At 42.1% G+C, this 18,609-nt stretch overlaps 1 protein-coding gene across 2 annotated transcripts in view; it reads right to left on the minus strand.

The window, feature by feature from the left end:
- Positions 1-11,423: 11,423 nt before the first annotated feature.
- The window catches only part of INO80 (INO80 complex ATPase subunit), a 61,858-nt gene continuing 54,672 nt past the window's right edge, over positions 11,424-18,609 (minus strand). For both annotated transcript variants that reach the window (XM_079308500.1, XM_079308501.1), the window contains exons 31-36: positions 17,787-17,889; positions 17,143-17,231; positions 16,222-16,377; positions 14,961-15,120; positions 14,007-14,216; positions 11,424-13,406 (exon numbers count right to left, since the gene is read on the minus strand). In XM_079308500.1, coding sequence (XP_079164626.1) covers positions 13,189-13,406; positions 14,007-14,216; positions 14,961-15,120; positions 16,222-16,377; positions 17,143-17,231; positions 17,787-17,889 — 936 coding nt within the window. In that variant the 3' untranslated portion in view covers positions 11,424-13,188. The remainder of the gene's footprint in view (positions 13,407-14,006; positions 14,217-14,960; positions 15,121-16,221; positions 16,378-17,142; positions 17,232-17,786; positions 17,890-18,609) is intronic.

Raw genomic sequence — 18,609 nt, forward strand, 5'->3', positions numbered from 1 at the left:
GATCTAGTGGAAGAATTGATTGACTCTTTCCCTTTGAGAAAAGAGGATTCAGTGACTTTCTCTTTCCAGCTCTTGTTGACTGTGGAGTGCTGGTACTGATAACAGGCACAAGCCAGCCTTCCAAACTCTGCAGGGCAGGCACAGAAATGTAATTCTTCCTTGGCATGTGAAAGGATTTTCATTCTGAGTGTACTTTGGCATTGCTGTTTCCAAGAAGTAATAGTGGATGGACAAGAAACTGCAGCTGCAGCCAGATCTGCTGGCTGCAGTAAGGGAGTCAGTTATTTTTCTTCTGCCTCACGTGGTGTGTACAGAGGTGATGAGCACATTCCCATTCCTCTAGTTACCAGCTTCCTCAGCAACAGCAGATCACTGTTCATACAAGTATAACCTGTCTCAGGACTTGAGTGATGGAGTGAAAACTAATTGAAACAACTGAATATACCACTAATTAAAGGCAGTTGTGTGTTTCAGGGATAACAGACTAGTACACAGAAAAGTATAACAGAAAAGTACACTCCCATGGTGGAGGCTCTTGCTTCAGCTGAGCAGCTGTACCATAGGGGCTGGAAAATCAAAGATTGAGCTTACCTGCAGAGAAACACTCTCTCGCTAGTACAAGACTGGGGTCAGATTTTAGAATACCTCCAGATAAAATAAAACCATTTTCACACCTTTCAAATCTTCACAGGCACAAAGATGCCACTGACAGGAATTAATATCAGATGTGCACTGAGCAACCTGCATTGCCATTGCACAGGGAGAGCCCCTTGCCTTGTCCTGCCTAGCCTGGGTTGGCCCCATGATCTTTCACATCTGGTAAAAGACAAGCAGTGAATGCTTGTGAACAACACAGCTGCACTAAGAATGTTCCTTCTGTGATTATTTGTTCTTCCCTGGAAAACTTTACTGTTTCAAGCACAGGTACACTGCTCCACTGCAGTACCATTTTCTTCCCAAGGAATTCTTTGTAGGAGACTTGCAAAAAAGGACCCATTTTCTCATCAGAAGTGGTGAATGTGGCAGATTACTGCTGTCCCCCTCTCACTGCATCTTCAAGTAAGTAAGACACTGAAATAATTAGGTAACTTCTTTCTCCCAAGACTTTAAATGTGCCCTGTGAGTCTGGGCACTGGTCATGTTTTGGCCATTTGATGAATTTAAAAGGTTAACACCCCAGATTTGAACTATGGCCATGTGAGTGAGCAGAACTGGCACCCTGCAACATTTGCTACATGCCCAGAGTTTGTACTGCTACCCAAAGGTGGGGGCTGCTTGCCTCTGATGAGCCAAGTGGGAGGAATAGAATTGCTGCCTGGGGGCAGTCTCACTACCCTGGCACTTGGGTTGATGGTGACACACACACATGTCCTACCGCAGAGGTATTTCACTACAGGTTTCCTCTCCCCAGAGGAGCAGCTGGCTCTGGGTGCAGATCCAGCTTCCAGCAGCTCTGCCACTGACAGCTGCTCTGGGAAAAAACACCATTGCTGGACAGTGGGACAACCAGTGTTGCCAGACACTTCTGGAGATGCTTCCTCACCCAGTGGCTTCCTCTTGCATGTGCAGTTGTCTCTGGCTTCCCTATGACAAACTTGTGCCTATCAGGTCACCTCACATTAGAAACTGATTGCAATAGAAACACATTTACAAGCACAATCAAGTGCATATTTCCCAAGCCAAAAACCAGCACAATTCATATGCTTTCAGTTCCTCCTTCAGCCTTTTCCATTTTCCTGCCCAGCAGTTCCCACACAGTCTTGAAACACAGGCCTGAGTAACCATTTCCTTGAGTATTTTAAGACAGGACCTACCCAGATGCTTTGCAGTGGCACAAGCCAACTAAATAATGTAGATGACAACAGTTAATCCAGCCCCAGCCTTCATATGTTAAAGCACTCCTGAGAGCAAACAGCCCTTAAAAGGCAGGGGAAAGGATAAGCAAACTCAGCAATGTTAAAAGGATTCAAAGACCAATCCAAGAGGAAAAATCTCTGGTTTTAGATGCTACAATATCTTTGCAGTTTGAAAGTGGAGTGTCCAGAATAGTTGAGACCATACAGGTAAATCTACCAAAGTGATTCCAGCTTTAGTAAAAAATGTAGTTTAAATATAGCGTGAACCTGTGCTTCATGTACTTCTCCAGTCAGAAAATTAATGAGACCAAACTCATATTTGTATGCATACAACTTGGCAAGGGAAGGAGGTGGTAGGAGTGGGGAGAGGAGTGGGAGCAGACCAGATTTCCTCTAATGGGTGTGAAGGCAGCCAATGACTTGGTCAAGTCTACCTGAGGAAAATGTACATTTGAGCATCCCAAGAGTGGGGCCAGCACCAACTTTTAAGGCTACTGAGGAGCCAGCCCAGGATCTCAGTCCCAGGAGGAGCTGAAGGGGGAAGGTGGAGCTCTGCATGCATGCCCTGGGGCTCTGCCATGTGTGGCAGGGAGAGTCTTGCAGTTGGCCTGCAAGTCACAGGGAATGGCACAAGCTGGACTTAGCATCTGTTACAGAAACTGCAGCTGGTTTTATGTAGCACATGTTATTCCATATGTGTCAGCTTGCTGATCAAGGGACACACTGAAATACAGATTTAATTACTTGTAGATGTTTCACAGGCAGAGGAATAGAAAAGATAAAATCCCAAAGAATGCCTATCACTGCTGCAGGCTGGTCCCTGCAGCCAGAGCAGGCGAGAGCAAACACTGCTGAGAGACAGAGCCTGCAGAGGCTGTGCTGGCCAGCACTCCCCTGCAGCAGAGACACTGTGTGTGCACTGAGCACAGCGTGGGCATGTCCAGGAACCACATCTGGCTTGGGAACAGCCTGTCCTTCTGCTCCCACTACCAGGAAAGCTTGGAGGGAAAAGAAAGAGGGGAAAGAAAGAGGAGCTACTGGGTGTATACAGCCTGCACAAGGACAAGGCTTTGCATAAAGGATCCAGACATTGTCACCTGTGTGCTTTGACACTTCTCCAAGTAACACATTCCAGATAGCTCAGCACCAGAATGGGAACACAGCTGACGTGTCCCAAAACCTGGTAGTCAGTCCTAGGGCTGAAACTTTAAATCAGGTATTATCACATTCAGTACAGGAATTTCATCCCAAAGGCAGAAGGGAAAACAAATGAGCAGAATTTGGGTGGGAGATGTTCCCCATGTCAGACTTCTTTTTCACTTTGATGCTGCCAGTTTTCATGACAGGGCACAAAGTTCAGTAGCACCAAATCCAAATGTTTTTAGAACTCAAGGACTGATGCAGGATAAAAAAGTGCAGTCCCAGTGCATGACTGAGCAGTGCCACCAGCACGCAGTCCAGCTCAGTACAAAATCAGTCCCTGTGCATGGGAGGAACAGGAAAAGGATCAACAAAATTGTTTTACAGTCAGGCTGTGGAAAAACTACACCTGCAGCAAAACTAGCTGCTACTCAAAGGACTTAAGAATTTCCTACTGACTAGTTGCCTTGGCTTAGGTGAAAACTTTCCTGATTTATATGGTGTATTAAAATTATGAGAGAAGCCCCTTGTGGTTTGAGGGAGCCTTGAGCCCTGGCGAGGAGGGAGGGCGGAAGGAAGTAGGCATTCTGGGCAGCACTGGGGAAGCTCTACATGCTTTGTTTACAAACCCTGTACACTTTTTGTTTGGCTTTTGGATGTGTTTTATCCCTTCTCAACTCCCTTTTCATCTCATCCTAGTGCCAGCCACACTGAAGAGTGTTTATGCTTGCGAATTCCTGAAGCACAGCCAGTACCTTGAACTCTAGAGAATGAGACTGAAATAACGTAAAAGGTCAGGGAAGTTCAAAGACAGAGGTGCTGTTTTCCTAGCTGGGGACACCACACTGTTCCCAGACCACGCTGGGCTGCTCTGGGAACACAAGAACAAAGACTTCTCTCTTATGTCCTCCTGTTTACGCTGCTTTTTGCCACCCTCACCTCACTGCTTTAAAAAGATTCATTTCCATGAAGCTTCAATTAAAATCACCAGGGATCAATTTGGCCTAAGCCTACAACTGAAGAGACACTTGATAGCTACCAGCACTTAAAACTCTGTCACCAAAGCAAAGGGGAAGTTTTTATCCCACTACCCAAACCCTGCTGGCTTACAAGCTGCTTTGTCCACAAGCAGGTATCAGCTATTGAGCCATCTGGAAATCTGTAAGAGTTTCACTCACAGAATGGCAAGTCAGAGGGTGACTTTTGGAGAGTTTGGAGGGGAGAGGCTTCATGTACCTGTGCTGGTTAGCGAGCCTGACTTTCAGAAACATAATGAACCCACATCTGAGCTGGCTGGGCACACGTTGGTATGTGCAGCTCACCTGTGTCCTGCAGAGAGCTCTGGCACAATGGGCACCTGCCCAGGCTCCATCTCTGCCCACCCACCCCACGGCCCTCATCCACGGCAGAGAGGGGCCAGGGAATGGAACAGGCTGGCATCAGCCCTGGGTCTCACTGCCTTCTGGCCTCAGCTCTCTGCTTTGCCTTAAACTGAGGTTGTGGACTGAGACACCAGCAGCACGGACAGTATGGAAGTCATTTCACTGAGGCACACCCAGCCCTCTTACAGCCATTACATCCTCGTTACAGCCGAACCGCCTGAGGGGCACCCACAGCCAGCTTGCTGCTATTAAACTGTCTATACAAAGCATATGTGACAGTTGAAAACATTTAGAAAACAAACTTTTAAAAGCAGCTTTTTATCCCCTCCTTGTCTAGACGGTGCAGCAGCCTTTCCAAACTCCGAGTGCACATGCTCTTCCACGTGTCACAGCACCGAGCGACAGCCAGCGCCGCAAGTGACCTCCCAGGAGCGCGGCTGACTCCTTGTTGGATGTGCTGGAGGTGCACGGGGCTGGGAGATCCTGTTACCGACAGCTGGGGTCAGCAGCTCTGTCCTCAGGGTGCTTCTACTGCTGTCACGGGCTGAAATCTCTCACTTGTTTTCCAGTCAAGTACTCATTTCTTTTAAGCAAAATTGAGCCAAAAGTATGTTTCAAACAGCTAGCAGGTTATTTGATTACACACAAATTCATTTTAGATTATACATACATTCGTTCTTTGCTCTGCTTTATAGGAGTGTGTTTTATTTCAAGTAGTTTCTCTCCACAAACACACAATCCCATTTTTAGAGAGGTAAAAGTGCAGGAGTGCCCAGCTCCCCACAGCTATGATAGATGCTGCTTTTCATCTTTCCTTTGACAGCAACTATTAGACTCAATTACTGCTGGACATGTTAGGCAGGAGCCAGATGAAAGTGTCTCTTGCTGCTGCATAACACAGTTGATTCTGGCAGCATTTCTGTCTCTAAACTACATATATTCTGAATCTATTCCTGGGAATACATCCTATAATTTGAGGGCAGATGAGTTCAGGACTGAAAGAAAAAAGTAACTGTGGGACTAGGCTCATTCAGAATAAATATCCACTATTTTTTCCCAGAGGATTGCTACCTCATTTCTTATGATGGGAGGATGTTCAAAATGAGCAGCAATTCAATTCCTTTTTCTCTTGTCTGGTCCTATATTTGTTTATGCCTTATGCACACAAACACAGGGGGACTGTTCCCACTTTGGCTTTTCTCTGGCAAATCACTATAGCAACACCAGCATATCACTGTGGCAAGCTTAAATTCCTCTGTGAAGAGGTGCAATTTCTATTGTACAGATGGCGAGTAGGGACATCAAGAATATGATTTCAGAAGTGTACAATGACTTTCAAAGCACACTGTGAAATATTGATGGATGATATTTTTGAGAGTACTTGGAACTGTACATTGGGTGTTCAGAGATACCACAGTGGAAAAGAGATAGTGTGTGCTCCTGTAATCAGCACTACATCCTGACGCAAACATGCAGGAGTCATCTCATATTTTCATACTCTTATGTTTGCAGTAGCACAGTGAGGATCTGTGTGGTTGCAAGTTTAGTGATTTACTCCCAGCATTCTCAAATTTTCACATACCAAAGCAACTAAAACTTAAGCTCAGCAGAGAAACATTTTTATATAGCTTGGGGTGGTTTTGCTTTATTGGCATCACTCAAATTTCTTGCAGCATCTCAAGCTCTTTTATCTGCTGACAGTTCTAAACATCTTACTTGTGTTAAGTCCTGTAACATCTCAAACATGAGATCTGGTCTAAATTAGAAATTTAAACAACATTACTTTTCTCATATGCTATCAATCATATGACTGCAAGGCAGAGCTGGGCTTCTCTAATCTGTCTGTGAATATTCTACCAAACCAGTTCTCACTCTTAGTATTTAGTTACTTGATTCCGGGCAGACACAATGATACAAAGTTCAGCAAGCTGCAGTGAAATCAAATTACATTAATTACACAATATATACCCCTGATTGCATACACTAACAGCGAGTTATCAGAGCCAGGGAAGCTGCAAAGCTCATGACTGGTTGTTTCAAAATCATATAAAGCACTTCAAAGCAGCCAATAAAAGGAAGTATCAGGACTTCCAGTCCCAATTCAACACTGTTATAGAAACCTCCTTCTGCATTACAGATCCAGCATCACAATGTCAGTAAGATCAACTGGAATTGATCTGAGTGTCAAATTACTAAAATACTGAGCAAAATTTATTTTTTTAACTGATCAGATTAAATAAATATCTCAGTAAAATTATGACTACAAGTTAGTTAAAGTAATTTCTTCCAAACTCTGAAATTGCAGACAATGTTGAAAGACTGCAGTCATCTGGACAAACAGACATTATGAAGCTGAATTACTCTGTCAGGGGCTCTTGGAATCCAGAGACTGCAATGCCCCATTACGCATCTTTAGAGTTTTTCGAGATCCACTTCAACAAAAATGGTGTTCCTGCCCATACCAGGGGGTTTGGAGCTACATGGTCCCTTCCAACCAAAACCATTCTATAGTCTTACAAAACACCATAGTTCTATGATTGTAAATAAGATTAAAATCTAGATTAAATGGCAAGAAGAGGGAGGTCTGCAGGAATGCACACATTGTTCAAGAAAGTGTTCACAGAAACTCTATGGAAAGACCAGGTGCAGCAAGAAAAGCAAGACTCAGAAGGGCCCTCCCATTAGCACCCAGCAGATAAATGGAGTAACCCCCCAAAACAGGTTTTTGGCAGTTAGTTTTCAAAACTCTCTGAAGGTTCATATAGCCTGAACACCCCTTTGTTTCCCCTGCTTGCAAAGGGAACACACAGGAGCTGTGTCACCACAGTGAGGTGTCACTCAAGGGTGTGTCTGGCACGTGTCATGGCATTTACTGTGCAGCAGCACCTCGCTGATCAGCACTTAGCTAATTGCAGTCACACCCCAAAGCTTAATGGAGTTTAAAAAAACCCCCAAAGCAACATTCAGCCAACTACATGTGAAATTCGATGACTCTCCCATTCTTAAAAAAAACCCCATCAGCCTTCCACAGGCCGAGTGAAATACTGACAGGAGCTCTGTGCAGCTTCTTCTGACTGTGGGGATAGCAAGGGCTGCCAAAGGTGACTGCTTTGGAAGCACTTCTGTGAGGAACCCAGATGGGGTTGGACCAATCCTGATACAAGTTTTGACTTGTCTATGGAGAAAAGGTACCTGAATTACAAAAGGCTGTGAATTAAGAGAATAGGTGTTCCCAGCAAACACCAATGTTCTTCCTCAGCAAAGAGCTTACCTGGGAGAGTTCTTTGGGAACACTGTCGAAAGGCATCACAAAGCATCACAAAATCACTTGTCTGTGCAGCAGCTGCAGAATTCTAAAATGTACTCACTAAACTCAGTAAAAAGGAGAATTTCTGTGTTTGAACTCCACGGTAAGATCAAGGAAAACTGTACACCACACTTGAAAAGAAACCTGAAGGACAGTCACCTGAAAGACAGATGACATCTTATCATGGAATGGAGGGAGGGCTCCCACCTGTGATATATTTCTTCCTAGAGGAAGACCCAGTTGGGAAGTTAAGATGTAGGGATACATCAGAGGAACACAGGAATAGATGAGAGGTGAGATTAACAGGATTTGCTCCACCTAATAGGAGAGCATTTCTTAAACATACCTTGAGAAGAACACTGCTAGTTTATTGTTATGAATAAGAAAATTTGAATAAATTTAGCAAATAGTCCAAAAGTCAGTTTTGTGAGACAATCCAAAGCAGTAGTAAATTTCCAAGTAAACTCTAATCTCTAAGCAAGTTTTTCTTGTATGCTTAACTTTATCTTAATTCAGTCCTCACAACAGAAGTGCAAGGCATAAGGGTCATGCATTTAAAAGTTAACACTTTAGACAGAAGCATTTCCCCTGCCAACCACTGAAGACAACACCTGGGTCCTAAAAAGAGTTGGATAAAGTTGAGGACAAAGAGTTAAAAAACAACTGCTTGAAAGGAAAGTCACAGAGATGACAAGGGATACTGTAGTGCTTGGATGTTTAGAAGCTCATACGGTCGCCTGTTAAGTACAGCAGACCTAACAGAACCAGCAATACTGACAAAGAAGGAAGAGACAGTCCATGGGAAACTCAAGGAGACACAGAAGTAGTGTTTCAATGCTTTCATTCTATCAGGGATGCTCATCAGCTGAGGAAGGAAGGAGTCATTGTTTCATACCTGAGTACTGAAACACTTCCTCATGTTTAGGATGCAAAAGAATTCCCTCATATGCCCCTAGAACATTCTATAAATAGAGTACAGTACAAAATGCCTAGAAGGCCCATTAGCTTTGGAGTAACTTCACTTTTCTGATGGGGTAGACAGGAACTAAGAGGAGGCTGAAGCTGGAGGAAACCCAACTCATCTTATCATGCATTCCTCCATCTCAACAGGCTTTTGTTGGATGCTTTTCAGAGGAGCACATGCTAATGTGAGTGCTACAAGAACGACTTGTTTACTCAACAGATCTGCTGGCTGAATCTGAGAGCTGGGCTATCTGTATTGTCCTAATAGATGCTCCTGAGAGAAAGACTGAATCATCCCTTCCCCTCTCATTCACTGCTAAGCAACTGGTGCAGGCTGCAAACAAAAGAGAAATCCTTCACAATTCCACGAGTATAAGATATGATTACCTTTATTTTAGTACATATGTCTCAGTTATATTTCACATGCAAGCAGCATCCCTTTGGGTAGTGAGCTACAAATTGTTTTCCAGCCACTCCAACAGAAACTTCCAGACGACAGCAGGGCGTGCACCACCATCCCTCCTTGAGCAGGAAGAGGAACACAAGACATGCCTGTAAGGCTCCCTGAGAGTTATAATGTGTGTTTCAGACTGGACAGTCAACAAAAAAAGAAAGATGGAGGCAGAAGTGAGAAGCTGAGGAGCCTGTAAGTCTATCTGGGAGCAGTAGCAGCTCACTCCACTGAGGAGACCAGCAGGACATGCAGTACAGTGGTCACAGGGCAGAACTTCTCAAATTACACTGACCTACATCCTGCCCCAGAGTGATTTTATCAATTGTGCTCTTCCTCCTCTCAGCTGCATCTTGGCTATTCCTGAGCGACAATCAAAGCAGGGCAGATCCTATTCCTGCTAATGGAGCTTTTCCCACCGAGCCTTGTGTGCCTTCCCCACTGGGAAATGCTGAAGGAAATACTTTGGGGATATGGAAATAAAGCAAGATACAGCTCTAGGCAGACAGGCAGCTTTCTACAAAGGGGACACAGGACAGCGAAGAGCAGGGACACTGTGGTGGGGAAAGCATGCGACAGAGGGGAGTAGGCACAGAAATAACACTACATTTGGACAGTGCAGCAGTAATATCCTGAAGTGAAGAATTAAAGCAGTTCCCGGTTCAAACCATGCTGCAGAAACCTGCAGTTCATCTCTTTGCAGAATAAGGAAAGGAAATTTAGTGTCTGACTAAATGGAAAGGACAGCATACTTGAGATATAATAGAAAAGAGAAAATGCAGGCTAGGGGACAAAGGGTGTTCTGGAGACCCTTCTGAACTATACAATCCTTGTAGGCTAAACTACAAAAAATCTGTGTGAGGCTGGGATACTACAGCACTTTTAAATTAAGTCCTAACTTCTCAGGAGCTAAGAAAATTATCACCTTTAAATGTCTTCAATAGTAGCACTGATCAGTGAACTGTATTTAACAGTTTTGTAGTAATCAGTGAATAACATGCTATAATCACCCAGCATGATGAACACACAGCACTCCCAACATCCTCCAAACCATACTGAGAGCTATTTCACCAGTCCAGCTCAATACACAAACTCAGTTCATTCAAGCACTGTATCCACCTTCAGCAAATACCTTCATCTCTTGGAGTCAAGTGACTCTCTCTGCCATTAATCCATATGAGTGCATAACACACAGTTGGAGTGAAAAGATGCTCAGATGAAAATTATAAAGAACAAAGCTTCAATGTGCACACCCATTTGCTCACTTCAACAGAAGTGTTCCCCAGGTATATTACTTACAAAACTACCTCTACCTTCTTAAATGAATACCCAGTCTTCATCTTTATAGCACTACTTCCTTCCCCAAACCAAGAAATTAGACTAGGACAGCCATCACATGATTTTTCTCAATTTCTTGATTACTGTCACAGAATCTTTTCTTCTATGATGCATAATACCAAGAATGTTGAAATTTAATGTCTTATAGAAATTGAACTGAATATGATCTAGCAGTTCATTTATTTTACAGCTGTTAGATCTTCCTGAACTTCTCAGCCTGACACAAACTGTGCAAGCAGATGAGCTACTACTGCTTTTGACACAACTTGTGATGTCATTTGGTGTTTCTCTTGAAGATTAAATTATTTTTAATATTTTTAAATTTTATGTTAAGTTAAATATATTTAAAAAATTATTTTATAAATATATTCTAACTATATTTATACTCTTAAATACATTTTTATTTTTATACTTATCAGTGTTTTAAATATCAATAATTTAATCTTCCAAAAGTATTTCATGCAATAGTACATGTTACATTTTTGCAAGCCTTTCAAATTGTACTTTTTTTTCTCTCCACTTAACTTATTAAGTTGCACTTAATGCAACTGTCTAGCAGTTTGGAGATCAAGACTGTGCATAAAAAAGTCCTTTTAACTCCAGCTGGAAAGAAAAAAAAGGGGAAAAAAAAAGAAATAACTAGAAGAGAATGATGTGTCAACAATCAACTGTACTGAATTCAACCACTGAAGTTCAGGTACTGTGTAATTACATATATTACAGTTACTACTGTTTCCTTGTGACCTGCTGCACAGTTACTCCAAAATAGTTTATGAGGTAATCAGTGAATACAAACATGTGATAAGGGTACAGTTGTAACTGAAGAAGGTTACAAACATGATACTTGGCAGAGCACAGACACTCTAGAGCTTTACATGGAGCAGTGTTTGTCTCCAGAAGCACTTCCAGATGCACACCCCTCCATGCTCTCTTCCCTAATCCTCTCATTCATACAGCTACATGCATAAAAACCACAAAGACACTGATTTACATAAAATTATCTCACTCCATTTTATTTAAGATTTTCTCCTCCAGTTAGTAAAAGAAAGATGTGTCTCTCTTTATACATATGTACAAGTTCAGTTACAAAAATAGACAGCACATTCAACGAGAAAAAAAGGCTTGGCATTTGTCTGATTCCCTCTAAATATCATATATACATGTGAATAGAAGGGGAAGGGGGAAGTCTTAATGAGTTAATTAAACATCACTTCCCCCTCAATTATCCCCTGCAAATCTGTTCAAAAATCAATCTAACTAAGCTCAGTTCTGCTATTTTCAGGTGTGCAAATTAGAGGCAGAACCAACAGGAAGCACTTGCTCTACACTGTAGGACGCCAGGCAAAGGATTTGGGGTCAGAAAAAAAATAATAATAGTAAAAAAAAGAAATCATCTTCCACTGTCACAGCCCAGACCTGCAACTCAATTTGCTTCTCTCAAGGGATGAAAGTGCCCCGGCAGAAGAGCCTCTTAATTCAATGTGTGAGACAGAACAACTGTCCCAACCTAAATCTCAGTGCAATGCAGACAACGCTTACAGCAAAGCAAGGGGCTACGGGCAGGGTTTGTGCACCAAGAACGGGGAAGGAGCAACCAGGGAACAAGAACATGGATGGGTGCTGGCATCACTGCCTTCTATCAGCCTCCTGGGACACGGCTACTGCCCGCACACTGCAGTGAACTCAACCACGCCAGTATGTGTGATGATCACAAAGATGAAGGGAAAACACATTGCAAGAACAGTCAATGGGATGGCTGGGATACGAGACAGTTTTTTTCCTAGAATTTGGCTGGAAGGGGGAATGGCACAGTCTTCTCTCACTCAGGATTGTTTTTTCATTGCTCCTCTCACAGCACTGCAAGCTGCAGATCCATGTGCTGCTAAAGCACAGTGAGAGAAGCAGCACAAACTCCTCCTCAGCACTTCAGTTTTCCTCCTTCTTGAGATCTGTACAAATAGAGCATTATTCTGTTTCTAAGCTTTTAGGAGTTCTGCGCACCTCAAAACCGAGAGAAATCATTGTGAACATGGTGAGTGTTCATGCTGATGAGAACTCTGAAATGCAAACCAATCAATGGCCTGTGGTTTCTTCCACTGCTAGAAGTAGAGGCTGTGCTGCTGCTCTCACGAGGCCTGACAGCACTCCCTGTATTCTGCAGCTCTAAACATCTTCCTGACAAATGCTGCTGAAGAGAGTCTGCTCCCTGGAAACCACCTGAGAAACCTTCCTTTGAATTTCAAGTCTTTAAAGAACCCAGAGTCCTACAACAGATGAAGCCAGTAACTTTTTTGATCACACATCACCTTCAGCATAGCCTCCAATTACTCCTGCATGTTCACTGACTAGCTTCCAGGACAGAAATGTCTTGTGACTCTACAGGATTCTCCTGGGGTTCAAATACTGATTTCATAGGACAAAACTAATGCTGGGCTCCACCTCAGGCTCCAAGAGAGGAAGTATATTGGTGTGACTTCAAGCACACACAGCTGCAGGATATTGCATGGAGTAGTTGGATGCTTTCTTACCCCAGACTCCCTTCCCTCCTTCTTGCAGAGTCTGCAAAGATAGTTTTTTGGAATACACATAATCAAAGTGCTCACATCAACCACCCACTCCCACTGTGCTTTGATTTTCTTTGCACACATGTGCTGGACAGCAACAAGGCATTTCTTAGCATGCCTTTGACTGGCAGGGTGGTCTACTCTGAAAGCCAACACAGTTCTGACAAGCTTTGGGGGTTCAAAATTACTACCGACCACCTGAGGTGTGGGCACCTTTGCTTTGCTTCCGAATTGAAGTTTCTGATATGAGACTGCTGGTCAGGTTTAAACTTTTGGAGGTCCCACAGACATTGTTTCCTTTGCTCAAAGGGGAGCTCAAGGGAGAAGAGGCGTTTGAAGGTCCAAAATCTGCAAGTCCAGAAGGCCGAATGATTGCTGTTTGTAGAGGACTACTTGCAGACATGCCTAGCAATGGAAAAGAGAATCACATTCTACATAAGCATATTATTCCATCTGTAGTTCTTTAACAGCAGACAATATATTAACAATCAGTCCTAAGACTACTCTGGCGTTCACGACTTTTGACAGTGTAATGAAGAGGGATGTCTTTAAGATGCAAAACATCTTACAGTTATACCCTGGGCTATCTTCACCTGGAGTAAAGCTGCAGCTCAATCACCATCAGTATAGCAGGTTTTGGAATGCGATAGTCTAACTTCAACATGATGCAATGCAGGAAAACCACAGCCATAGCCATGGCATAAACAACACTATCTGATCTGCCTGAACACCACATAAAAAAAATCCCCAAAACAAAAACAAAAACGAAAAAAAAAAAAAAAAGAGGAAAAACACTAGGTATGAGATAATTCAAGGGGCAGACAAAACTCAAGATCACCTGAGGTAAAACTGGCTATCCTCTCACACCCTTACCATGTCCCAGTTTGTACTGCCTGGATCTCAGGATATAATGGATGCCAGCACTTTGAGCCCGTGTGCTGCCAGGCAGGGAGCAGCTGTCCCACAGGCGCAGGCAGGCTGTGCTGGCTGTGCTCTGTGCCGTACCTTTGGAGACGTTGTAGCCGTAGGCTGCGTACGCCGCCGCAGAGGCGGCCGCTGCCCCCGCCTTGGCCCCCGCCATCGCCGCCGCGCTCCCCGCTATCGACTTGCGGCTCCTGCCCTTCCCAGTGCCGCCTTTGGAGCCACCTTTGGGACGACCCCGGTTCCGGTTCGACTGGCCTCTCGCGGCCAGAGATGTATCTTGCATTGAAACACCTGAAGGAGGAAAGGATGCACAGTGTTCCACATGCCTCACAAGGGAGCGCAGCATCAAAGCTGCCTACCGGTTACATTAATACTGCTCCTGTGTGGCATTTACAGTAACAGGGAGACTGTAAACGAGCAGCGGTCTCATGGAAAGAAATTATGTATACAAAACTTCACTCTGCAGCAACAGTATCTTATTACTTGTGCTACTATGAATCCAGCCTACAAAGAGGTGGAGGATTCTGAGTTCTACTTCAGGATGATGCATTTTCTTATTTGAAGATGGAGATGCAGTTATCATCCATCTACTACCTCTGAAGAAACTCGTCAAAACCACTTGACAGTATTTAAAATTACATTGCACTTGAAAAAAATTGCTCCAACCACCCATTGGAGACAGAAAACTATTATTAACCCAACAGCAAATTCAAGGAAAAGCTTAGAGATTAATAATTCCGTGGTTGTCTGTACTATGGTACCAAACTTAAGGGACGAAGAGCCCTGCATAACATAGAAACAAAGGACACAACATTTGGAAGTAACTAACACAGAAAAGAGGTATGGTGAATGACAGATTATAAACAGATTTCCTATCAAATCAGATGTAACTTTGAATCATAAAGGCAATTATTTTTCCCCCAAATCTTGCCAACCCATCATACATCATGGGTAAAATACAGAAAACCTATCACTTAGCCATGCAAAGTCAAGGTTTAATAAATGTTAGTAATAAATCAAGGCAAGAGTACTTACCATTCACGGTGTCTGAAACTGAGCCAGTAATGGAAGCAGGAGAGTTTGTTGCCCTTGACTGAGGTGCTGAAGAAGCCGGATCATCCACAATCACCAGCATATCATTACTGCTCTCATCGGGAGGGATAGAGCCCATATGTAATTCACTGCTGATGGATATCTACATGTGACAGAAAACAAAGCCATTAGCTTCTCAGGTTAGGAAAGAGCACAAAGATAGTAAGATCTTCAAAACCTATGCAATCACAAGTAATTGGTACTTATTCTTTCCCATTTCCTCTACAATAGCAGCATGAGCAGGATACATCATTTGCCTGATCACACCACACTTTATTTACATGCCAAGCAGCAGTATTTTAACTCCACCCACTATTTAATTTCAATTAATGAAAATACATGTTAAGTTATGAAGCAAAAGACTAATTGGCTCAGCAAAAAATTAAGTAAATTGCTGTTCAACTCTGCATTTTCAACTGCAAAAGAGAAAATACGATTCTTAACCCACTACTACTGCTAATAAAAATCCTGATCAATAAAGGAACAGTACAATACAGTACAATAAGAAATCTTAACTGACATGGCACAGAACAAAATACATTTGCTGCCAAAAACAGTTTGTGATTCTTCAGATGAAGATTCTATAGATTCAGATTCTACAGATGAAGGAAAATAAGATGCGTCCACTGAGAATTTGTAATTTAAATTCCAGAGGAGAAAAACCACAATAATTCAGATGCAAGTGAGGAAGCAGAGATGTAGACAGATGAGACTAGTGAGGGGTACTTACAAAGACACTGAATGTCAAGGAACTATTTGAGGGATACTGTTTGACTCAGGAGCAAGTGTTCTTGCTATGGAAGATATTGGTATGGGAGGGGGCACACGGTTGTAAATGTGAGCACCAGAAAGGCAGGAAAAAGGGAAAAGAAAGAAAGTGGGACTCCAGGTAAGAGTAGAAAAATTTTATGGACTGGAAGGGAGTAAAGCCAAGGAATAAATTCACTGAAAGAAAAGGAAGGCAGAGAGTAAAGAAAGAGGGGAATAATAGAATATAAAATAATATGAGGAGTTGTATGGGTGCTTATTAGCAGCTGTTGCATTTTCAATAAACTATTTTCATTTGCATGGTTCACCTTTAAGACATATCACTTCCCCACACACCCAAAGCTCTACAAAAGGTAAAGTAACAGACAGCAAGAATCCTACAAGACGTAGGGTCACAACTGAAACAGTATGTGGTTAAAGCAGTGGTGAGTCTTACCTCACTGAAAGGACTGGGCATGGCAGAGTCAACACTAACAAAAGAGTCATCCCCATCAGCAGACAGGTTGGAGTTATCAGCTGAGGGAACAAATGGGATCACGAGGTTTGTGTTCTCTTTCTTTCTCTTCCCATCCAATTCATCTTCCTTTTTCTTCTGAAATAAATTAAGTAATACCAGGAATGAAAAGGCAGTAAAACAGAAGAATGGGAACAACCCATAATCTCAAAATCTAGTGCAGTATTTTAATTCAAGGAATGCCACATGAAGAATTTCCCAAAACAAGTTTCTGAAGGAAACAGATGGTAACAGATCCCTTTAATGCTCTTTCTTTAGATTTCAGAAGTGTTTTTTTTTCTTCATAAAATAGCTGGAATGATGGAGTATTACCCATAAAAAATTACTTTGATTTCTAGTACCTTTTGGAGTGAGCTTGAGATTCTTTACCATTACACAAAGTTTCAATTAATCAATGCAAAGCCTCACTGTCTTAAAATCTCAGAATTTTCATAAACTGGTTTTAGTGATGCTTTTTAAACAAACTGATCTTCCCTAGTTCTGCAGAAGCCTCATAGGCATGTGGATTTTATCCTTGTTTGGTGCTTCCCCTTTTGTCCTTGCAGAACAAAATCTTGATCAAGTCTCCAACTTAACGATCAGTTGATTGTCAAGTTTGTTTGGATAGGCAGTACTTCCCTATTTCAGAAGTTGCTAATGACTAAAATACATGTAACTATGCATTACTTATTCTGTAATATCCCTCTTCTGTGTAAGGAACAGCCACAGACTGACTTTCAACAGCAAAGGCAAGAAGGTTTACTCATTAAGACTTGGCATAAAACATTTCCACATTCCCTAACAGTGATCTGAAGCTCTTCTGGCTCTATCTCTGACACAGGCAGCCTCTCTGTATCAAAGTACCTTCTCAGCATATTTTTCCCTTTTGCGTTTACGTTCCTTCACGCGATTTGTTTCTTCTTGCTGTCGCTTCTCTTCTTGACGCTGACGCACTGTTGGAAAAGAAATACAAAGCTGTCAGCACTGGAAAGATAGTTCCTATCCTTTTATGAATCTTACAAGAAGTTCTAATTCTAACAGAACTGAGAAGAAAAGTCAATTGTATTGAAACTAAAATACATTGAAAACATTCCTCCACTAAAACTATTTCCAAGTCACTAAAAAGTCTTACAGGGAAATTCTTCTTTCAAGCAACATGAAAGAGTATGCCTCTAACTTCAAAAATATTATGAAATGCAGCACTTTTACTTTTCTTGTCGTGACCTACATAGTTCTTGTCAAAGCTCTGTCATTCAGGAACAATGTAATGATCCTGAATGAATGCCAATAAAAACTTAATCACATCATCATGTCTCATTTTGCTCAACTTCATTCAACTCAGCAGTGATATCAAACCAGCTTGTACTAACAAGAGTTGGCAATACAAAAAGAGACAGGAAACAGAAGTTGTTATCAGCAATACATGTGTTTGTAGAGATAAAAACACAGATTTCACAAGGCAATGAAGTGGAAAATGGAGGAACTGCTGAAACACCAATTTCACATACATTTCTTTTCTAGTTCCTCATCATCCAGCAGGAGGCTGACCACCTCTTTTGGCTTCAAGGTGTCAGGTTTGAAATTTCCACCTGAAATTACCATCCGTTGAATCTAGAAGGAAAAAGACAAGTGAAGAAAAGCTAAAATTAGTCAAATTAGCCATGAAACATTTCTCATTACCCATGACTGAAAGCCAGCTGCAAAAATTATGCAAGTACATCTCTCTAAGTCAGACTTGATCCAATTTCTCTATCATACCAAAGTTAGTAGCAAAATTTCAGGGTACAAAATACAAGAAGCAACTGAGAAAAAAAGCAGAAAATTACCATCCCTTATGGAAAGTTTTTTTTATGAAGCAGTATGTAATAAACTGCAAATTGTAATAATATTAATTAATACACTGTTGAACAAAACAAAACAAAAATACAGCAACAGCCCTCTCAGGTATAATTTGCCCATTCAAATTTTCAAGTAACTGCACAGAGGATCATGAAGATCATATTCTTAAAGGTGCAACATTTTTAGTCTCCTTGACTGAAAACTGCATCTCCATCCTGAGTCAGTGTTGCAGTTCAAGCAATTCACTCAACCTCTATTACTACAACTATATTTAAAAAAACCCATCAACTAAGAAGAATCATGACTTAATAGAAGAAAATAAGCTTTTCACCAGCTGTAGACTGGTTTCAGGTACCTCTAATGCAGTATCTCAGAAAAAACTGTTTCAACAAATGAAATGTGAATGCATTCAGTTGCTGCAACATCATGAACAGCATCCAAGTAAGACAAAATCTAGAAGAAACTCCAAGTACACAAAACATCTGAATGTTG

This window comes from Erithacus rubecula (genome assembly GCF_903797595.1).
Source record: "Erithacus rubecula genome assembly, chromosome: 6".
Lineage (NCBI taxonomy): Eukaryota > Metazoa > Chordata > Aves > Passeriformes > Muscicapidae > Erithacus > Erithacus rubecula.